Source organism: Anser anser (genome assembly GCF_964211835.1).
Source record: "Anser anser genome assembly, chromosome: 1".
Taxonomy (NCBI): domain Eukaryota; kingdom Metazoa; phylum Chordata; class Aves; order Anseriformes; family Anatidae; genus Anser; species Anser anser.
Window position 1 is genome coordinate 186,625,814 of NC_139720.1, and position 24,162 is coordinate 186,649,975.

The window sequence follows — 24,162 nt, forward strand, 5'->3', positions numbered from 1 at the left end:
CCTTCCCCGGGTGTGGTTCCGGGGTTAGAGCGCCCAGAAGCCTCCGCTGCCGGCTGGCTGCCAGCACGGCGGGGCGGGGAAGGGAAGGGAAGGGAAAGGAAAGGAGATGGCGGCTTCCGCGTGGCTGTAGCCTCGCCACAGGGCGCCGAGCCGCTGCCTCCCCCCCGCCGCCGTGGGCTATGGCGCTGCCGCTGCCCCTGCCCGAGGCCGCCGCGTTGCTGGCCGCCTTCCTCCTCCTCCTCCTCCTCCTGGTGAGAGCACCCGGGGGTGGCGTGGAGGGTTTGGGGTGTGTGGTGTTTGCAGCGGGGGGGGCTCGCAAGGGGTGTGATTTGTCCCGGGGGTTGTACGCTTCCTGAAGGCACCCGCAGTGGGGCTCCTGTCCCAGCCGCTCAGGGACAAGGGGTGTGCTTCTCTGCTGCGAAAATGGGGAGCAAGGTTGAGCATTTTCGCGTGGAAGCCGAAATTCTGCCGCACGCCACCTCTGCTACGTCTGTGGTGCTCCCCAGGGCCTGAGGAGACAAGTGCCAGCTGTATTTCGGCTGTGCATAGAAGTGCTCTGACAGAGGCGTGCTGCGCTCCAGAGTAATGCCGCCGCTTCCAGTGGCTCAGTGCAGGACCGGAGGCAGCGCCAGCTGGCTGACAGATTATTTGGACAAGGTGCGGCTAGGCTTGGACCAACCCTTCGAGGGCATCCGGAGTCGCCCGGAGTCTTGACTTAAGACCATCTCATCTAACTGTTAACCCAGTACTGACAAGTTCACCGCTAAACCACGCTACCAAGTTCTACATCTACGCGCTTCTTGAACACCTCCAGGGATGGCGGCTCAGCCACCTCCCTGGGCAGCCCATTCCAATGCCGCACAACCCTTTCGGTGAAGAAATTTCTCCTAATAGCCAGCCTTGGGGTTGTTGTGCCCCCAGTGCAGGACTCAGCACTCAGCCTTGTTGAACCTCATGCGGTTGGCCTCGGCCCAGCCTATCCAGATCCCTCTGCAGAGCCCTCCTACCCTCGAGCAGATCAACACTCGCACAAGAAAGTTTAGGTCCATTGCAGTTTGGTGGATGAAGCAATGTACTATTGACTCATCTCATTACTGAAATATGTTTCGTTGCCCCTTGTAACGTATTTAGCAGCTAGATAAACCTTTAATACATTGCTGGTATATAAACAATGCTCAAATATTTTCTTGCTTATCTTTTTCATCACAGGTTTGTGTGATTGCTCACATAACTGCTGTAAAAATGCCAGCCCTTCACCGATATGAGGAAGAAAAATTCTTCATAAACTCTGAAGGCAGGAAAGAATCTGTACCAAGTATACATGATCCCCCCACAAAGGAACTCTCTGTTGTTGTGCCTTCATACAATGAGGAAGACCGGTGTAAGATTTTTCTTGTTTTGAGAAAAAGAAGAAAATCTATCTGTTGTTCCTCTGATAATGCAGAGGTCAGTTTATGTTGGCAGTAGACTCTAGCACTCCAGATTATGTATCTGATTTTCTACACAGTTTCCAGAAAACAGTCCAAGTACATTGAATTTCAAAACTAAGATATTGTGTAATTTGATTGCTGCTGCTAAAAGTAGGATGGAGCACTTGTAGGAATCTGCTTTATTTTGATAAAGTATAGCAGGATAGCTACTCATTGCCCCTGTAGTTGCTGTAAAGCAAGGTGCATAAACAGACTTTTAAAATTAATTTCAGACTTGCTGTAAGCAACAGCAGCAGTTTCAGACAAGCAGGAAAGGGATGATCTGATGGTTTTGATTCTGCTGTTTTGCTTTTGGCTTGGCCATATATATGAGGACATAAGACTAAAAAGTGAAGTCTTTCCAATGTGACAGAAATTGTCGAGCTGTAGTTGTGGTTGACATGATAGCACAAGCACGTTTCTGTTCTTGGTGAGTGAAACTACCAAGCTGTTTGGGATTCTTTTGAGGGATGTTGACAAACAACGTGCGTCTGGACACAAAGTAGGCCTGGCTCTTTCTTGAGTCCAGTGCATTCCTCAGTTCTGGTTCTCATATGTGTGCTTTTAGTAAGCAAGAACATAAATATTTCATGTGCTTTTCATTTAGTTGTCTCACTGGAGACAGAATAAGCGCTGGTGATGTGCTCAGGAATGAGCATATCCTGCAAAGACAACCGTAACATCGAATGTCTTTCTAACGTGCAGATAAATCAGCTGCAAAAGTAGCGTAAGTTTGTTGGCTGAAGCATCACAGCCAACAGCCTTAGTAGGAGAAGGCATGGGACTAAGTAGCATTAGGAATTTCTCTGTCAGTTGGTTTAAATAGACGAAAGTCAGTGCTGGTTTGCAGGGTCAGTCTTGGAGATTATTCTAATTTTTTCTTTAATACTACTTAGAGAATTGCATTTTAAAATGGAAAGTGGGTTCTAATCTTTAAAACAAATTTTTGTTTCTGTCTTACTTGTGATTTTTTTCATTGTTCTTGCACTCAGAAAGAATGGGGCTTAAAATTGCAGGTGCTAAGCTTGTCTACTGAAGCTGGTGTGGTATGAAGAAAGCAGTTTGCTCATCTTAGCTTTGGGGTTGTTGTCAGCTTGCATGTACAGATGCTTTTTGGTGTTTAGCGTGTTCAAATCTACTAACTTCATTGTTGTGTTTTTCTTGTCTAGTACCTCTTATGATGGATGAAGCTATGGATTTTCTGGAAAAAAGACAGGTATTTTCATTTTGCATTCAAAATATATTATCTTTATTTACCATATGTAATAAGTCTGTGATCTATTCACTTTGTTTTTTTTGCTGTATGTTAAATAGCGTAATTTTAGCCACTTGGAAGTAACACTTCTGTCTCTTATCAGTTGTTTTTAGATTGAATACTGGAAGGCATTTTAATTAAATTTAATTACTACTGTATGATGCATGCTATCTCTCCAAGATGGAGACTAAGGATTAATGACACATTTAACATTCTAAACTATATAATTGTTTGTCCCAAACAGTTTTTCAAACACGTGTTCTTCATTAGGGTTGGTTATTTGGGTAAGAAGCCCCTTGTGGGTTTTGTTTGGTTTGTTTGTGTTAGCAGTGATGTTGTTCTGAACTTTCATCTCTTATAAATTAATTTTTTTTTAGTTCTAAATGGTAGTTGAGGAACAATATGACAGCCAATATGATGGAACAGGCGTCAAATGTGGCAAAATTCTTTGACTAAAATTGCTACCGTAGCAAATGTACTGCATGATATTGGTGCCTGTCTCAACATGAATGAGTTGAAAACTGCCAGAGGTAAAGTATGCTGATGTTGAAAACACCTACTATGGACTTCAGAGATTGGATGAAATGCATTTTTTCTGTTCTTGTTTTTAAGAAACGAGATCCTTCATTCACTTATGAAGTAATAGTGGTTGATGATGGAAGTAAAGATCAAACCACAAAGGTAAGAAAAAGAAGTGTCTTTCCAAGAAATCAAAGGTATGGATTTTTACATTGCAGTTGTGGAATAATGTTTTGCCTTTACATTTTGTTACTTGAAATACTTGACAATGCAAATTCAAGTTTCTGAATACTTTCTATCATTGTCCTACCTGCATTATGGATGTCACATATGCATGAGCATACACATATAATTATTTTCTGAATGCCAGTATTCTTAACTGGCTGACGTGCTGGCCACACAGTTTTTTCTGCTGCTGAAATTGTAAAAATTCAAATCTTAGCTTCAATAGACTTCAAAAATATTCCATATGTGCACAGTGATGTGAATAAAAACTTAAGGAAACATTAGAAGCCTTTTAAAATAGCAGATTCGTACTGTAATTGACAGAATGGCTGACATATTGCGTAGCTCTTTACTGTATCCTTTGTGGCATTGTTCATTTTAAAATCCCAGTGACAGTAACAGTGTTTTCAAAATAGTTCTGCATTCTTCTCCTCCTACTTTGATGAATGTCACTGGAAAGGAAAGGTGGCCAACTTGGGATTTTTTTATTATTATTTTTAACTACTGCTTGGTAGACTTTTGGGTCAGGTATTAACATGAATGCTGCTTTTTCATTTTCTTCATAAGTTTCTCAAGCTTAAGCTTGTCCATTAAGTACTGTTCATATATATTTATCGACTTTGCATTCCTTCTAGTATCATTTCTAACTGAGTGCACTGTGGCCATGGGCCTCTGGACTTGCAAGGACTTGCGGCAGCTGTTAGAAAAGATTAGAGGAAAAAGCTGATTTATTTGTTCTCCCATAGCATGGAGCCTGCACATCAATGTGAATAGGATTTTATATCACTGATTTTTTTGTTTGTTTAAGACAACAGAGAGCGGCAAGACAAGTGAGAAATAGGTAGCAGCAGTAAAAAATACATATTTTTTGATTAAATATTTGTGTTAGTATAAAGGGTCTGAAATAGTGTGATGTAAATTACATTGGTATTGTGAGTCTTTTGGACTTGAGTGAATGGGGTTTAGAATTGCTTGGAGGAATATCCTATTCTACTGAACATGCCTAGCATCTCCAGTCTTCTTCTTTTGTTGACTGTGAACTGGTTTTTATTTCCCCAAACAGACTCCAGCAAACACTGGCAATGTATTTGTGGAGACTGAAGTGATTATAGCTATGTGCTATTAAATTAAAAAAAAGAAAGGGTGAGCAAATGTAAACTTCTACCTTGATTCCTGTTTTTGTTTTATGCTCGTTTTTTGTATGTCTATCAGGTTGCAATGAAGTACTGCAAGAAATATGGAAGCGACAAAGTGCGAGTTCTTTCTTTGGTAAAAAATCGAGGGAAAGGAGGAGCAGTCAGGATGGTAATTTGTACTTTCATCTCCTTCTCTATCTGAACTACCTGTGCCCAAATATGCAGAAGGTAGAGCTGTGCTGATCTACATTATGATTTCAATATATTGACAAAATGATTGCCAGAAAAATGAGTATAGGTTCCATGAATTAAAACAAAAACTCTTTATAAAAGAAGCTTATTTTAGATATTGGAAACTGTATTTTATTCCTGAGAAGAACAATTACAAAAAAACTCTTTTATATGGTGATTCTGTGTGCAATACAGTTTTGCACTTCATAGTGTGTAGTGGGGCCTCATTGACAGTTTTTTTTTTTTCCCAAAGTCACACATTTTCAGTTATGACAATATATTTGGCAAACCCACCGTTAATTGTTTCCCTGTCTGAACCCCATCAAACATTGTCAAAGATCTCTGACCAAGAACATGACAAAACCTGCAGCATCACATATGTTTTGCAGTGACACTGTGACTTAAGACTTATTATTTCTCAGAACTAACATAAGATTCTCTTTTGAATTCTCCTGAAAAAAATAGCACTGCATCCTCCTTTCCATAGTTAAATGACAAAGGAAGGCTGTTCAGTGTGGTGGCAACTGCTAATTACTGCTTTGTGCTCCCCTGTTTAGCTGACGGTAGCAACATGTCATGTCTCACAATTTCAGTTTGTAAAGCTTTTAGTTTGCAAGCTTCTCTGGAGAGGGATTGCTAACTTTTCATGTTTATGCATTCCCCGTCATTTTGGGACAGTGCAGTGTGTGAAGTCTTTAGATGTTGTTACAATATAAATTAATAAATTGTTGTTAGTAGCAGAATATTATATAGCCTCGCCTGTTGCGTTGAATCTTTGAGATACCACTGTTCTGGTTGCTACATCAGGTGTTTTTAGTGTTTGCAGCTAGCTTATGACAAATACTCATTTGGAAGGTGTGGATTTTTATTGACTGTTTTGATTGCAGGGTGTCTTCATTTCTCGAGGGAAAAAAATTCTTATGGCAGATGCAGATGGAGCTACAAAATTTGCAGATATTGAAAAAGTAGAAGAAGGTCTAAAAAATCTTCAACCGTGGCCTGTGAGTATAAACTCTGTGTATTTTAGTTTAATACACATGCATGTAGATAAATTTTTATAATTCTCTTTAACTTAAGCTCTTTGAGATCCAGTTGAAGACATAGGTATCAGTCTGAAGACCTCGCACTTAGAAGTTGTGAGAATGGGCTGCAGGAGGTAGCATCCATGGAGTTCTTACCTCCTTGGCACTCACAGTGCCTATTTTAACGCAGCACATAATGTTCTGTTTACCATTTTTCCTTTGAAGTTGTTACACTCTGTATAAATACCATGTTTTATTCACTTAAAAATACTGTTTTTGCTTAGTTAACTATAGTATTCTTATCTGATGTCATCCTATATAACTTTAAGGGTGCATCTTAATTTCATTCTATTTTTAGAGGTTTTATTTTCTCAGTATTGTTTGTTTAATGACAGTATCTGGAAGAATTCTTGTTGTAAATACCAATTCAAAAAACTGTGGAACGAGTTTCTCCTTGGATGGTCATTGTCTTTCAGGTGCTTGACCTGAAAGAACTGAGTTTTTTTTCATGAGCCTAGCGCTTAAGTGCAGAACAAAGGGGGTACATCTAGCTAGGTTCCCAATATGCAAGGAATGATACACAGCCTTCCAGTGGGAACTCCCTGATGGCTGCACCTGTACTAAGGGCAGCAGCTGTCCGTGAGTGTAGGAACGCAAGCACTGGGGCCACCGGGTGGCAGTGTTTCCCTGATGCTTTTCACTGCCGAGCTGGGTTGCTGGTTCTCCATCATCAATCCCACACTCAAATACATCAGATTTGGGGGATTTTATGTCAGAAGTAGTAGTGTGAGAATAACTTTAAATATTCTGTTTTGATCATCTCTTTTGATTTAATTTGGGGTTATATTTGTGACTGAAACCGGGGTGTTCTACTTGTTTGAAGATAGATCAGGGCAACAAGTATTCTGTTATCCCTTCACAATGTAATATCTAAGGGAAACATACGTTATAACTTTAGGAGCCTTGCAATGCTCACTGCATATCTGTGTTTAGTACATTTACTGTATGCATACTTCAGAGGAATGATATAAAGTAAGCCAGATATGAATAAATTGTAGCAATCTGTATGTACCGTATACAAAATGTAATAACCTTTAGATGATCTGTTAGTTGTAAAAAAGATTTATTTTAGCCTTGGAATATAGCAGTAGAAAAAGCGCAGCTACAGGAAGCAGGAGAGTATACGCCTCTGAAGTTTTTATTATACTGTTATCATTACTCATAGAGGTTTCACGTGGAGATTCACAGAAAATTCCAATGATTCAGAAAATGTTAGTTTAACTGTTAATTCTTTAATTTGAATTCCTGCACAGAACCAGATGGCTATTTCCTGTGGTTCTAGAGCTCATCTGGAAAAGGACTCAATAGCAAAGGTTTGTTTCCCTTTCTTTCTGTGTACTAGTACTCAAAATATTTCCGTTATTTGAATCTGCTCTACAGGTTTTACAATTAAATAAGCAAGATCTGTAAAAGAATGGAAGCTGAAAAATAGAAAACGCTTGCCATGAGTGGAGCATATGCTGCTCCCTTACATAAGATGGATGTGTTCTAGATTTCAGGCACCACCAACTTTGAACTGGTTTCAGTTAGTGTTACGATTGAAGGATTCGGTTTTTCTAGTTGAGAACATCTTACAAGCAGAGCTTCAAGTTCCTGACTTAACTGGTTGCTAGAGACCATTCTGGTTTCCTGTCATTAGGAAGTAAAGTTTTAGGCACAGTCTGCAGAAGTTAACATTTTGCGACTGATGAGTTAAAGCTCCTACAGTGGAATGGTCTCTGTTCAAGTGTATGTTTTCTGCCAGTAGTGGTGGAGTGGAAGGCAACTGATGAGTTCACTTTCATTGATTCTCTTCCACAGCAGGAGCTTGTTATCTACAGATCTTGAGGCCTGTTCTAAGTGAGTTAGGGATAATTAGCAATAAACTTTGAAGAGTATCTCAATCAGTGGGAAAGTACTGTACTGTAATTTTTCTGTATTATAGTAAAATTTTTGAGTTTGTACTCAATCTTCTGAACAGTCCTGTTCAGTGCGTGGCTCTTGTGGAATAAACAGTGATGCACAGGCACAGTCTTATCTTGCATCTGGTTTTCTGATATCTTGGCTGACAATAGTTGACAAAGCACAGGCATGGAACTCGTATTGCAACAGATGCATTGCTGGACTAATATTTTTGAGCATCGTTAGATATGCTCATCGTGTTGAATATTCTCAAGAGTAAGCTTTGTTTATGCTGATGTTTGATACTTGAAACTAATATATATATACCCAAATACTAAAATCCTTAAAAAAGTCCAAAAGAAGTTGTGCAGCACCTGGTAGATCTTTTTTCTTCCGGTTTATCAGGTAGCATTGGAGCAGTTCACTTGAAAAGAGTTCTTATAAATACTGGTGTGTGTATGTCAGCATCCTCACCCAAAAAAAAAGGAGGAAAAAAAAAACCAACACATAATTTTCACAAATAAGAATGAATCTTTGACATGGAACTTGCATGCCTGTGGGACAGAATACACCATTTACAGTTAGCCTGTGAGTCCTAGAAATGTTGCTACTACGTGAAGACCATGTAGCTAGATGGAGACCATGTAGCTAATAAATTGGAGCCCACAGAATTCCTTCCTGTTGTGTTGAGGCACTGAATATCCATGAACTTTCTTCAGTGCATTCATATTTCTTAGCATCTTTGAAGGGTCTTGCTAGGTAAGGGAGAAGAATTGGAACAGCACTTCATCTTTTAATGCAAAAATAGAGTTTGCAGGATGAAAGTATCCCTCCTTTGCTTCTTGTTTCTCCCCCTATTTCTGACTTTTTGATGAGGGAATCATCAACTGATTAGGTAGCAATGTTCTGTTTAAAATATGTAGCACGTTTCATCACCCCAGCTGTCCCCAGTCTGGAAATGAGAGACAACCATACTGGGAAAAAACTGCTGAGTAGGGCAATAGGTATTAAAAATAAATAAATAAATAAAAAGATGCAAAATAATGTTTGAGAAGTTGGGATTTCTCTCTGGGCATAGTGGCATCTAGGACAGTAGAATGAAGCTGTGATAAGAAGCCACGTGGGATTTATTAAGACCAGAATTTCACCCTTAAATTAAGTCTCAAGACATCAAGATTTCTGTTCTGCTTCTAGAATTGTTAATGCACTTTAATGAGTCCATAAATAAAGGCATAAATAGTCCTGAGAGCAATGAACATAACCCAGGAGCTCCTTTTTGCAAAGTAAGCGCACGCTATTACAGGATGGCAGTCACGCAGCCTCTTAGAGCTTTCCTTCTGGGACTAGTAAGTGGTGTTGTGTTCTTGGTCACAGGGTGGCTCACCTTCACCAACAGAGCCAAAAAATCCACACCAGATCTACCATTAGCTCAGGGCGAGAGCTCTTTTCTAAGAGGCATAAGGTATGAACTTTAATTTCCTTAAGCCAAAAGCCGTTACATAATAAGCTGAACATCTTCCCATTTTTCAACTGAGGTTTGCAATTATTAGCTTTAAAGGCATCTCTTATCACCCAGAGATGTTTAACAGATGAATTGTTGGCTCATAAAGATTTTGCGTGGTATTTGGCTTGCTGTCTTAAATACAATAATCTAAATTCAGCTTAATTCAGCAGTGAGTTCAGAAGTGATTTGTGGGTCTGAGTCCTGTTTGTTTAGGAGCTGTCTTGAACACAAGACTAGGAGTGATCTCTGCAAACCCAGAGGCCGACCTCTGGATTCCATGGACAAACACATTTGTGTGATTATTATGTCAAGGGCAAAAGTGTAACCAAAGAATAGACTGTGAGAACTTGTAGCAGGAACATAAAATATATTTGCAAAAGAACAAAAGAGGTGACTGGAACATTGCTGGAAATATAAAATGAAAAATTACCTTACACAGCAGCTGTTACTTCTGTCCTGTTTGTTACTTGGTCCATCACATGCTGAAAAAAAAACATCCATTCTTTAATTGCATTCCTTTAAGTGCCTTAACACATTGTGTGTAATCTCTGGAGATCATTGAATCTTTAATGAAAGAAGTGTTTTGCAAACAACGGATGCTCCTGTTTTTTATTGTTGTTTGGTTTTGGTTTTTAGGAATAACAATAAACTTTCAAAAGAAATGTTTTGGAGTAGCAGCTGGAACCTGGGTAGTTTTTACTGTATATCCTTAAGAATAACAGTCTTTATGCAGCCCTGCTGGCTTATTCTCCAGTGTCGGTTGTGTTAACTTTTGAATTTGTTGGACTTGTTCAGCCAACCAGACAGATACACGCAGTGGAGTAGCAATGTAGCATGCCACTCCACCTTCCTCCTTCACTCTCCTCTTCCTGGTACCCCCAGTTCCCTGGAAATCACAGACTGTATCACTCAATCTGAGTTGAAATCCAGGTTTGGGTTTCTGCTGTGTTTGGTATGTTATTGTACGGAATGGAAAGCTGCTCTGAATTAGGGAAAGCAGCAACAAGAATTTGGACTTTTCATATCCTGTGCCTATATTCTAAGCGTGAACTTGACCAGCAAGTTGTTCCTTTTCAGCTCTAACTTCGTTTCACTGTAAGAATCAAAAAGTTCTGGCTTGCTTCCAGTGCTAAACAAAAATAGTTTACAGCCTTTGAAAGCTGTCACAAAACATGTTTATTGTCCTGTAAAGCCAGCTCTGTTGAAACACTTCACTCATCACATAAATGAAGCCATCTAACTTCTTGTCTTTTTTTCACAGCGCTCATATTTTCGAACTCTCCTTATGTACGGGTTCCACTTCCTTGTATGGTTTCTGTGTGTCAAAGAAATCAGGGATACGCAGTGTGGATTTAAACTCTTAACCAGAGAAGCTGCCTTGCGGACTTTCTCAACTCTTCATGTAGAACGCTGGTAAACTCTCTTTTTGTTGTGTTTTTTTCTTTTCCGTATTGAACGTGGTTTTGAAAAAGTAATTCCAGCATTGCAGCTACTATGAAACACAATGTCTGTGCATAAATCCTAGCTGCCCAGTTTCTTGATGAATTACAGTACTACTTGTATAGTAAAAATACCTTGGTATTTGCTAGGAATTCTATTTTATTCTTAAGATCTACTTCAGGAATTAGTTCATTTCACTCTTTCTTTTTGTGAAGATAGGGATAAGGGAAACAGATGGACTTGCTGAGTTTTGAACTAAGTTTTGACTTTAAAATAGCATCCAATGTAAACTGCAGGAAGAATTGTAAGACCACGTTGCAGAGATTTTGGATAACAGTTGACTCTTTGATGCCTTGCAAGTCCATTTTACTTTGACATGTGGTGTAGAAAGAGTTTTGTAGTACTCAGAAGTAGTACAAATTGGTTTTGCCTTGTCAGACCAATAGGTGATTGATTAGGAGAGTGGACTCTTCTCCTCTCTCTTCACGTCTAAAAGAAAGAAAACCCAAACAGACTTTTTTTTTTTTGGTCTTATATTCCATTACTTATTTCCAAGAGTCCTCTCTCCTTTTACAGATATGAGCCCTAAAGGCTGAGTAAGAAATGGAGAGAAGCTGATATTGTGATGTGGAAAGTTGACGGTTATAAATCCTATTCAAAACTTTTAACAAACTATTTTTATGCAATACAACCTCATAATTGAGTGTTCCTTAACCAAAGCATTTTTCCTAATGTCCATATCTGACAAGATATTGGTAATTGCTAAAGGCTCAAAGAAAAAGGAAATACCTTTATTTTCTGGCTGGAATATCTAACGAGAGGGCTACTGATAGATCTCATTAATTTAAGGCACTAGAAAATGATGTATGATCTTTGAATTACTTTAGAACTTTCTTTATAATTTAGCTAGAACAGTTCCCTTATGAGAGTTATAGTCGTGACTATTGTTATGAGACTGAAACGCTGTTTCCCCATAAATACCAGAGTTTCTGTAAACTTCCTAGTCCACAGTTATTGCTCAAAAGCATCACGACAGTCCCCAAGTTTAATTATAATCAATCTTTTCAAATTATTGTGTTCATCCAAAAAAATGTTTCACAGGCTACTGCTTGCTACAGGGAGCAGAATTGCTGACCAGTGTTCCCAAAAAAATGCCTAATCCCACAGTCTCAGTAAAATCCATTACATCTAGTTTTAGGTTGAGTTTTGGCAGTGGTAGTCACGCTTTATCACTCGTAGAGAATGGGCTTGCGAAGGTAGTGTTTGAGCACACAAATTTGATGCGTATGATGCAGCTTCTCTTAAACTGAATCTGGAATTTTGTGTGTCCAGCATCTGCAAAATTGCTTTCCTGGCTGAGAGGTTTCCTGATTGCCATAAAGAAAACCATAGCTGAGCTAGAATCTTTATTTGTGCTGCTAACTCCAACACCAATAAAATTGTGTAAATTTCATATTCAGGAATTTTCTTAATACGTGGCTAAACATGTATCCATGGCCCAGAAGTGCACATCTCAAAATTATCCTATTTAACTTTACTCTTTAAGCGGTTCAAGAAGGAACACTGAAAGGAATGAATTAAAACAATTATTTTAATCTGTGAAAATGCAATCATCAATTTTATGATGTTTTAAACTGAGTGTTTTGAATGTAATTTTACTTACTGGTCAGACATACAAAATGTGTTCAACTTCTTAAAGAAGAGCTTTAAGATTTGTTCTGCCACTTGTATTCTCTATCAGCAAAGGAACAAAAGAATAAAAATAATTGTGCTGTATGCTGTCACCTGTACCCCACTATCCAAGAATACAGGCAGTGATAAAGGGATATTGCTAATTTATTTTATAGTAATTTTATTGCTAGTGTGGAACACACCAGCACTTCAGGACTTGGTGTGCTAATACATTGTGCTTTTATGTGCTGTTATAAAATTAGACTTCAGTACTTGCTTTTTTATTTACAATAATCCATAAACCAATCCCATAAATGTTTTCCTTTTTATCTGAAACTTGCTGGTTCATGAAGAAGAATATTTTGTTAGTCAAAAAAAAGAACAGCTCAAATTCTTCCAAAAAGCAGCTCTTCAGATACTTCCAAGTCACAAATCTGCCAAAAGTAATACTTTTATTTATTTATTTATTTCCTTTAATTTTCTGCCAAAACAGGCAATATACTGTCTGCTTTTCCATTCATCTGTCTTTCAGGCAGTTCTTGTGCTTCCCTCCCTTTATTTTCATACCTATTGGCTAATTTCAACCAAATCTGACAGAACAGTAAAGATCTCAAGATGAAAGGCTTTGCCACTGCTGAAGAAAATACTACAATATGGACTCAAAAGTTACTCATCAGCTCCATAGCTAACATCCAGCTTGCGCAAGTGGAAGCTAACATTTCAGTGCACAAAACAGATTATTGTCCCTTTCCCAGTCAGTATTTGCAAGATCTGGAAATAAACTCGGGGAGAAAGAAATAAGCATGTGGGAAAAGCGAGTATATTGAAGGAAATGGTTGTTTTAAGTGAAATGTCTGTGGTGTACAGACAGTTGGGACAGCTGCAGTAGGAAATGGTATAGAGACATCAGCCATTCATCTCACAGGACCATGCACTGGATTTCTTTGTATTTAATAATGTAATAATCTGAAGTAATCCAGTAGTAGAAATTCCTTATTTTAAATAAAACTGGCTTCTGATATGTTTCCATCATATAGCTGGTGTGTAAAAACGAAAATAAAAACTGGTTAGACGCTGTGGCATGGAAGTTCTGTCACCTGGTGAGTATGAAGCTGTCAGAGGAAGGACTATGGAGCCTTCTTCCTACAGCTGCCTGATGAACTCAGTATTCAGTATTATATAGTATCCCTAACTGGGTCACAGAACAACTCATTAGTACTTAGATCATTGGCAAGGAATTGGAGAGAAACCTCCATGTTGATACTGGACAAAAGGCTCTGAAATCTACATTTATTACCACCCCTCCATCACTGCGGTGGTGTTACTTGGTATCTAAAGAAATCAGTTGATTCTGTTTGAATCTTAAAATCTGTTTGAATCTTAAAATCCCATTAGTTAAATACTGAAAGAAGATTTCAGTTCAGTGCTCAGATGCTCTGGTAATAAGGGAGGAGAGTGCTGGAGAATGCAGCAAACAAGCAGCATTTAATAGGATCGTATCCATCCGAGAGCAAGCAGCATGGTCATAGAGTCTGTCACGGGCTTCCCTGCTGCTGAACCAGCGTGTGGTAAGCTGTTTAAGAGAATGACTGCAGGTTCTGCAAGAGCCTTCCTGCTCAAGTTTTGTCAGGCTCCAATTTCTGGAGGTGCTACGGAGTTGAGTGAATTCGTACAGGAGGTCGTATTTAGACTAAACGCTGATATATGACATATTTAATAAGATGTTAATATAAAATGGCTATAAAATTGGTTTTCTAATAGTCCCTTCCTGAATTAAGTTTATTGCTCAGCTAGAATATAAGTACATGCACCCAAAGGACCGGATTTCCTTCCATCTCATCTAGAGTGCGTCTGCTTGTCACCTAGCATCTGAAGCAAAAGAACAAGGGACAATATTAGGGTATCACTCGTTTCTTTCTAGTGTAGGCCTCTAAAATATGCCAGATGAAGTGTGGCCAACAAGTGCCCATTTCCTGCCTCTGACTACAGAGGGATGCTGGACGATTTGTACTGAAGGAGCTATCTCTGTAGGTAACTGGAGTTCAGCAGGGTAAATTCCACTCACGCTGTCACAATATGTAGGAAAAATGTCAAGTTGCTTGTGCATCAATTGCATTAAAAATACAAAACTATTCAGTAAATCCTGAACATTGTGGATTAAGGTGAAGACTACTAACCCAATTTTGTATCTGAGGCAGGTCAATTTCTGGGCCATATGGGCAATGTTGCTTGTTTCTGTAGACAAAAAGCCCAGAGAATTCTTCCCTTCAGAAAAAGGAATTCAAGTGTCTTTGCATACCAGGGAGCCTAAGTGCTGAATTAGCACTGGGTAGCAGTAGACTGCACTGAAGTGCTGGATCTTGTCAATACTGCCATAAGGCAGAGCAACACTTACCCAAGAAATAATACAGGTGTTTTGTCTGCATGTCTCTCAGCAGGCTGATAACACACCTCACTCAGAGAGCGAGTGTTAGGAGCACAATCTCTTTCTTGGAAACTGAACGTCTCGCACTCTGCTCAATGTAAGCAACATAGCTATCCTGCTGCTAGGCAGGAGAGAACGAAAGATTTTTAAGTTTCCATACTTCGATTGTTATCAGAGACACCAAAAACAAATGCTGATGGTGTTTTTAGTGTTCGATTAGCACCACCTTTAAATGGAGCCTTGTGTTTCCATATCCACCTGTCACAGGAAAAAAATGGAAGGGGGGTAGCAACAGGACAGGACGTCATGATCTTCATTTATATGATCCTGTGTCTGCCTTTGACAGTTTCAGTATTAATTTAATCACGAGGAAATAAACAAATTTCAGCTGCAGTAGAAATGAAAAGCTAGTTGCTCAGACCTCCACATTTTTCTGCTTTCATCGTGCTTTTCTCTTCCAGTTGACACTGAGTTGTGTATCACCTCTTTAATGTTAAAAATACTAGAAAATTAAGACCACAGTTGCCTTCTTGCTATGCTGAATTTAATTTATAGATGCTTATATTTAGGAAATCTTAAAAGCAAACTGAAATATACAGAGAAAGATACTGTTTTATCGTTACAGTGATGAGAATCATAACAATTTTTCAAAAGAGACCAAGATATTTCCTGGAATATTTTATTACTCGAACTCTAAAGTTCAGAAAGCATTTGAAAAATTAATAGATGCTGGAAACTGTTTATATTTTTGATACTGAGAAGTCATGCTTATTTTGTACACAAAATATTTTTTTTGCGAGTGTTTTCTTCTTGTGTGTAACTGTTCTTTGGAGAGATGGCTGTATGTATATGAATGCAAACTAAACATTCTTGAAATTTACTTTCTACATAGCAAAGTTTTGACATTAGTTTGAAATGAGAGCAAGCTTTTGAACAGAGAGCATATGCTTTGTGTTTTAGGTTCTGAATCTGATTATACCACTAATCTATTTTTCACAAATGGATGGAGCACATTTTTTAAATTAAAACTTAAAAGAAAATTAAAAGAGGTATTTTAAAAACGTAATAGAGATGGTTGGAATTACTCACTTTCAGATTCCAAAAGAAGCTTTACTTCTGCATCTGTAGTTTTGACCTGGAAAAGTGTAACTTTCTATGTTAAATTATAATGTGCAAGAGGAGAAGTGGGAAATTCAATTGCCTCACTGGCAGAATTTTCCTATCCAAAATTTGATCGTTGATATTTTTTCTGACTACAAAAAAGAAAAAAAAAACTTTCTTCCAGCCAGAATTTTTTCTTTCCTTACACAGAAGAGCTAGACATGGCAGCAGTTATTATCCTACCTGGAATATTGATAAAATGAGAGGAAATTCAAAACACAGTTTTTGTTCTGGCTTGATTGACATAATTTTGTAAAGTAGCAATTTATAATGATATTAAGCAACTTAGAAGATCATTGATTAGATAAATTGATTAGAATATTGATACAATAGATGAAAATGTTATTACTTTTGTCTAAAAAAATGCCTTGTGCATTGAACAAGCCATTTTTTCACATTTAAAACACAAAAATTCAGTATAAAAAGTCATGTTCGCTTCTTCAGTCTGTCACTAACCTCTAAATGTGAGTGTGTAAAAAAAAATTTACAGAAAAAGAAGCGTTCATTGCTTAGATAAACACACAAATACTGGTATGGAAGGACTTTTTTCCACCTCTTCAGCATTGTAGACGAACACAAGCAGTGGAATGAATTGTTTTTTCCTGTTTTTATGCATGACAAGTAGAATTGTTTATGGACATCTAATCAACACGAAAATATTTCGCTGTTACAACTATCTCTGTTTTGTCTTGTAGAAGTAAAAAAAAATCCTGCTTCAAGCAGGCACACGTGGGCTTTCAAAAGCCCCAGTACAGCTGGAGCATGACAGTATATTTCATTCTTTCTTTGGCCATTGAAAGTTTTGTCTGCCTTTTAAGAGTTTGCTGGAACAACACGTCGTCTTAGTTATAGAAAAGTTCTAAATTTCTGTTGCAATGGTATATCAGAAGGCCAAATTTTGATATTTGAAACAACAAATTTTGATATTAGACCAACAAAGCCAAACAGCAATTTCAAAATAATGATTAAATTTGCAGGATAGATATAAGTTGAAACATTTTGCAGGTTCGGTTTAAAAGGGACTGAATTCAGCTAAACACCTACCAACCTGGTGTTCAACCGAGTTTTTGCCAGCATAGCCTTAAATTGTAACTTAATCAAAAGTATTTAGCATAAACACAACCACACGGAAAAGTTTTTCTGTGTTTTATACTTCATGTTTGTGTTAATTAACACATAATGGAGCCACTATTAGGAGTAGGTGGGGAAATGGTTCACACCGTGTATTTTGGGGTAACTTCAGGTACTTAAATTAGAGCCTGAACTTTCTACGTGATCAAGGAAGAGTGTTAAGCACTTCTAGGAATTCATTCAAGCTAGAGCCAAACGTAGGTGCTCTGATCTGTGTTCCACGCCCAGGAGGCGCCTACATCTGCTCTCTGCAGGAGGATCCCCTGAAGTACACGGTGGGAACAACTCCCTGCTCTTCCCAACAGTGGTTCTGTCACACGTTAACTACTCGCAAGTGGCTGACGTGCTGCTTCATGTCAAAGCGCGTGTATTGCACTCATCGGCTCATCCACTGGTGTTGCTTTGATCTCTAGAGCTGGCTCCAGCTAATATACCCACGCCGAAATCCTGGCTAGGGAAACTGAGTACTTCTGTGCTGCCTGGATTTGGTGGTCTGCAGTCTGAGCGTAGCATCATCAGTGTACTGAGTACAGTACAACCCATATTCCCTCATTAACTCTTTTAGCACGCATATGGTTTGTGCTGGAAGATGGCGGGGAACAGCTGAAGGAAAACAGTACCCCAGCAGCATCCTACAAAAGTCATTCTCCTTTCAGCCTCGAATAGAGTTCTTTATATTTCAGGATATGTTCACTGTCACACAAATGACAGCCACATGTAACAATATTAGCGTTCAACCTGATTAATTCCTGTCCTTTTATACTTTGAGCACTGTAGTTCGCCAAACTATTTAATGTTGCTGTACTCTGATGTATATTGCTGACATTCCGGTAATTGGTTGTCCATAGGAATTGTTGCAAACAACCATTAGTTCACCAGGCTAATACTTCATGGAGTAATATTTTTAGAGCAGTTCATATAGTATAATTCATCAGACAATTATTCTGTGTCTCTTAAGATTTTTAGTCAGTTAAGTAGTATGTATTGCAAAATTAGATTGACTCTTAATACATATGACTCATAAACATTCAAAGGTGAATTCATGGGTTTTTGGCTTACAAATATAAAATGTCAGCAAAAAATCAAGTAGTACAATTTCAGTAAAAGAGACCATGGCATAATTAATAAAATAATATTCAGCCCTAATTTAAAGAAAACAGCAAAATGGCAAGGCTGCTCGGCACAGATTCAGTTGACTGAGGAAAAAAAATACATAAATTTATTCCTGTAACTGTTTTTGTGACAATTAAAAGGTCTGCGTCCTAATCAAAATTGAATAATGGTTCTAAATTCTCTATATAAAATATCTAGTCTCTAGATAATTTCTGTTTATGCTGCCTTTGCATGTTTTAATGCTGTTCAGAGTGGTATCAGTAGTTCTGTTTACACGTACTTACCGTGTGAATTCAGGTTGATGTGTGTTTGGTAACAATTTCACCAGCAGGCCTGTGTGCTTCAGTGGGAACTTATGTGTACATGTCATACCTGAATAATTACTTCAAAGTCGCTTCTCTTGTTGTATTCATTAATAATTTTGCAGAAATAGCCTGCACTGCATGAAAGGAGAGGGTGGATCGAAGTACAAGGAAGTAATGTCTGAATTTGGCTAGCCACCTGCTAAAGTATGTCTTTTTGCTTGCTCTTGACCACCTTTCTGTCCCACAGCTGTTGTATAAATGGAAGTACTAGTGGCTTGAATTCAAACAACACTTGAAGCACGAAGGAATTACATTATTTAATTATTTTATTGCATACATTTTCTCCAATGGCAACAGATTATTATTTTTTTCTCGTTTCAAAAAACAATTGATTTGGAGTTAGCAAGGAGAATTTAAGGAGATTCTAAAAGTATGAAGTTACAGAGAAAAAATATGGGTTAGTGTTGAATCGTATTTGACTGCCTCACAGCAGTATTTTGAAGACCTATGTAAGTTGTTCTGCAACTTCTGTTCCACTGGCTTCAAACTGGAAACCTTACCAATAGCTTGGCTAGAACATTTCCAATTCCTTGACCTTCAAGGTTTAGTTCCCTGGGAAATGAACTTGTGTTTGAATATATCTTGAATCTAACAGAAATCAGATATGGATGGCCATTAATAGTTTTCTTCTAATACAGACTAATGTCTTTAAAAATCAAAAAGGTGGTGGTTTTTGTTTTGTTTCGTATTTTTATGAGAGAGGAAGTCTTTAGCTTGAATTTCAATGACCAGCAAGGAACAAGAACAGCCCTACTGGAAACTGAAGACTGCAATGGGAGAAAATAAAGACCTAGCAATCAATAAATTTAAGAAATGTAACCAGCATCACCAAAAGCTTCATAATTGTGATTTGCATTCAGCCTTGTCAACAGCAACTACCGGTAACTTTATATGCTGATTTCTACAGAAGCATTATAAGCTACCATTGCCAAAGCACTTTTCTAATACTGATAGCCTCAGTGCTTCAGTTCTGAGGGACTATTTGAGCATATACTTGTAAGAATGAAGCTCACAATTTTCTGTGCAGAGAACAGTGAGGATTAAAGCTTATTTTGGAGAAACTAGACAAGGGGGTCAGATGACTTAATTAGCGTAGGATCACTTCCCCAATTCATTTTGCTGCACAGCCTATGAACAACTGTGCAGGAAAAAAACAAAAAGACAGGTCTTTAGGGTTTTTATGTTGTACATTAAATGGTCACTGGGTAACGTACAGCTGTTGTTCAGGCTCTGTTATGTACACTACCTTCTCAAATCACTTCTGTGCTACTGCCTTTATTCTTCACTTAGAAAGTACAAGGAGGAAGTATCATATCAGCATAAAAACACAGTGGGTAGTCGTCCTCTGATGAAAGTAGTAGAGATGCAGATTGACATTGCACAGTTGACTGCTTGGTCTTCAAAATTTTCTAAATCGTGATTGTGACAGAATGAAAAGTGAGCAGTGGTCTGAGCTCAGCATGACACACACCTTCAGAAACAGAGTGCAGTGAAGTATTGTTTTCTGTACGTTGGCTATTTTCTTAGTCATTCAGTCAAGGAAGTTATTTTCCCTTTCATGTGCATCAGACCTGTAGGGAATTGGTACGAACTTCATAACTTGAGCACCAACCTGTTTTAAATTACGCTAAGGATTTAATTAACAGTACCACCACATTCCTTCTGGAAATATATATCACTCTATATTGCTGTTTCCTGTTCTATTTCAGGGCATTTGATGTAGAACTTCTTTACATAGCTCAGCACTTGAGAATACCTATAGCAGAAGTTGCTGTCAACTGGACTGAAATTGAAGGTAAGGAAATGGTTTCTTTTCTTGGTAAGATTCCTTAAGCGTCACTCCCAAATAAAATATCTGAGGGTCTTCCCAGAGTGGATTGTTTTATCCAATTTTGATAGCACACAGCCTTCTTTCCATAAAAATTTTGAATTTCATGTCTTTGCCCGCCTTCTGATATGGCATGGTAGCACAGGCACAGGAAGAGTAGGTGAATGGGTAACACTGGAGACAAAGATAGGTAATTATACTGCTAGGATAGAGTACTGCTTCAGCAAGTCCTCTTGCAATAATGTGTTAATAAAAATAGTGCAATTGTAAAATGCTCTGCAGGAAGCCTGACCATCATTGTTTATTGATTCAGCTCTGTTTCTCTGTCTCTCCTTCCAAAATTCTCAACCCGTCTATTAAGGTCTCCTCTAGAGCACCCTCTCTTCTTAAGATTTTGTTTGATTCTTTGAAACTTACACAGAGATCTCTGTTACTAGGGTACTAGAAAGAATAGCTTTATACGTTTCTCAGTAGAAAAAAAACAACTTAAGAGGTACTGCTCGTTTCTGCTTGCTTACTTCCTCTGATCAAATGCAGTTCCTTTTCTTTTCTATAACATTTTATTTTTAAGCTGAATCTTTTCTCCTCAACAAAACCCCTGAACAACAAAAAGTATAATGAACTGTGACGGTGACAAAGGGTGCAAGCAAGTAGAGAACATCCTAAACCAACTTTACTATAAAAGAGAATATTTTCTTTCAATACAGTTCCATTTGTGCCACCTAGCACAAATGTTGGCAGAGATGGAAGAGGAATTGATTTCATGGTGTGTGTTCCTTACCTTGCCTGAAGACTGGCAAATTCATTTTATTGCTGTAAGAGATAGGGAGGTTATTGTCTTTCAAAGACAATTTCCAAACACTTTCCAAAGTCGTTCAGAAATCATTTGCTTAACTATTGGTATTCAGGTTCCTATTTATTTGAACAAAGCCCTGTCGCAGAGAATACTGTGCATCCTGTGGCATACATTGAATTACTGCTGCTGCCACTCATTGTACAACGTAATTGCTATAAGGCAATATATTTTTAATATATATTTTTGTAATATTTTTTATGACAATTAAGGTGTAGTTTGTAGTGCTGAATGTGCTGAGAATGCAGAGGTTTGTGACTAGTAAAAGTATGTTTTGCCATTGTTCATTTTTTCTAACAATGTCCTTCTGATTTTCTTCTTCATTAATCACAGGTTCTAAGTTAGTTCCCTTTTGGAGCTGGCTGCAGATGGGCAGGGATCTTCTTTTTATACGACTGCGATATATGACTGGTGCCTGGCAGCTTGAAACAAGAAAATGTAATTAGGTTATTTACATTTTCCAAATGTATTATTATACTTAATGGAACATGAGAACAATTTCAATCAAGTTAAGCGGTGATGAAAGCTGAGGTAATTCTTCATTGCTCCTGCTGTATGTTTCCTTTTTGCAGCATGTACGTGTTTTGTAAGATTGTCAACAGGGAATTTCTACAATGTTCTGAAAAGAGAAAGCATTTCCAAAAAAGATTTTCTTATCTGGTAGCCAGGTTTTTATTTTATTAAATAGTACTTTTTTAACATGTCTTATCAACTCACTCACAGAGATATGTCTGCTCTTGTCTCATCATACATTTGGAATTTCTCCTAGTGAAATTTATACAAATTAAAAAGAGGCACTCTATTCTACAAGGTGTGATACTGCGTTGTAAATGACCACAGCCACTTATTTCTGTAGTATCTGGAAATATACGGCCATATTGCAACTTGGAATGATCAATCAGGGCTCGCTCTAATGTGTATTTAGATTCAGTGTTATGGGAAACATTAAATGGTTTTACTGAGTTATAACAGTAATGTTCATAAGGCTGTTCTAACGACTTTCAGTAGTCTCTTGACATTCCAAATGTTGTTGTCTGAAGCTGAAATAGTTTGTCTGAGATCAAACTGCAAATCGCCTCTAGACTATAGGAGTTCCAAGAGAAAGAAAGCACATTTCATTCTAAAATGTTGTCTTTTATAAATATGTTTTGTTCATACACACTAATTAATACTGCTGAATAATGCTGAAGGCTAGGAGTCCTTGGCATCTCCGAAAGTGTAGTGAAAAGGGCATGGAAAACTAATGCAGAGCATGCAAAAATGAGCCCCTAGGCACACTGGGGGCCTGTGCATCGACAATGCCAATCTGAAGTTCTCGTACTTCAAATGAGATCAGAGAGGGAGAGAAAGATCTCAAGTCTTATTAGCAGTGCCATACCTTATTACAGTACTCAATTTCAGTGCTTTCAGAACAGTTGTGGACTGCCAACAAAGAAAGACGAATACAAATGTGAACAGATTTAAAGAATGAAGGGCATATGGTTGTATTTTCACATTTTTAACTGGTGATTCTTCTTATGTCTTCTGCAATGGTGTACTGCAATATTTTTTGCTTTTGTTAGGGTTACCTCAGTTTTCTGTCAATTTAAGTGCTGGAATAAATTCTCAAAAATATCTTTGGTTTTATTTTGCAGATTTTACTGTGTCTTAGTTCACATACGTCTCTGTCATTTCTGTGGAATCAATCATGATTCATTGCTGACATTGCTTGAATAGAATACGAGCTTCTCAGTTTTGGTGAAATAAATTGCCCTGATCAAGCTTGGACAGTAACAGCTCTGGCTATAATTAATTCAAGTTGCCAAAAGCAGTTCTCAAAAGCAGATTCCTAAAATTTCCCTCGTCTTATCTTAAAATTGACTTTATTTTAAATTTTAACCTACATAGTTCACCTTTTTCAAATGATGAGACTTAGGTCATGCATTGTTTTCTGCATGGTAAGTAAACATCTGGTGACTTCTTCTTTAAGAAATTCTGCTTTTGTGTTGGATGTCAAAACTTGGAAAGGGGGTGCTAAGTTTATGAATTTTAAAAAAAATAGTATATTCTACAAAGCTTTTTTTAAAAAAAAAAATGCAGATTAACGCTCCAGTAACTCTCTCTTTATTGAGCTGTCTCCTTTAGCAACTGTGCATAGGTCATTCCAACAACACCAAAAAAAATTATCTTCCAACCTGAGAGATGCAGAGGTAAGGCTAGATTTACCATATTTGAGCTTTTTGGGGTTGGACACTGGAACTTGTTGGCAGGGAATTCTTTTAAGGGAGAAATGGGAATTATCTCAGTAAATTTGAGCCCTGGATAAAGGTCACTACACATCTTAGTAGTCCAGAGTCTGTTCTCTGTCTCTGAGGTCAACAGACATGGCACAGGTCACATCCAAACACCTACATCTTCCTCCCCAGCTGCCTTTCAAAGCAGGCTTGCCACATCCAAACTCCAACATCCGTTGGAGTTAGTTCTGGACCCACATTGACTGCCAAACTGTGCCTGAAAAATACTTTGAGAGCATGCTGACAGGCATGGGCAGCTGGGGGACACCTGGCACAGGTTTAGTTTACTTGTGCAGGTGTAGCCTGACACACTCCATTGCAGTGGGGAGAAAAGTTGAACTGGGAGGGGGGAAAAAAAAAAGAGTAAACTGGGACAGAAAGAGTGTGGGGAGAAACTGAAAAGGAGGCCAGCCTGGGGCTGAGACTGGAAGCCAGTGAGTGAAATGGAAGATGGGAAACTGAGACTGCACGAGGAATGGGAAAGGAACAGCAGTGGAAGTGGACTCAGCAAAAAGAGTAGAGCAAGGGAATGAGAAAGGAGACAGATCAGTTAAGGATGGAAAAAAGAAACATTACTAATGAGGGAAGGGGAAGCTTAAG

The 24,162-nt window shown here is 38.2% G+C and overlaps 1 protein-coding gene across 1 annotated transcript; it reads left to right on the forward strand.

Annotated features, from left to right (window-relative positions):
* Positions 1 to 117: 117 nt before the first annotated feature.
* Positions 118 to 22,903, forward strand: ALG5 (ALG5 dolichyl-phosphate beta-glucosyltransferase). The gene is made up of 10 exons (XM_083799356.1): positions 118 to 251; positions 1,210 to 1,381; positions 2,639 to 2,685; positions 3,337 to 3,405; positions 4,681 to 4,773; positions 5,723 to 5,836; positions 7,171 to 7,230; positions 10,564 to 10,715; positions 20,318 to 20,403; positions 21,623 to 22,903. The coding sequence occupies exons 1-10, from the start codon at positions 180 to 182 to the stop codon at positions 21,733 to 21,735; spliced, it is 978 nt and encodes a 325-aa protein (XP_083655482.1). The 5' UTR covers positions 118 to 179; the 3' UTR covers positions 21,736 to 22,903.
* The last annotated feature ends 1,259 nt before the right edge of the window (positions 22,904 to 24,162 follow it).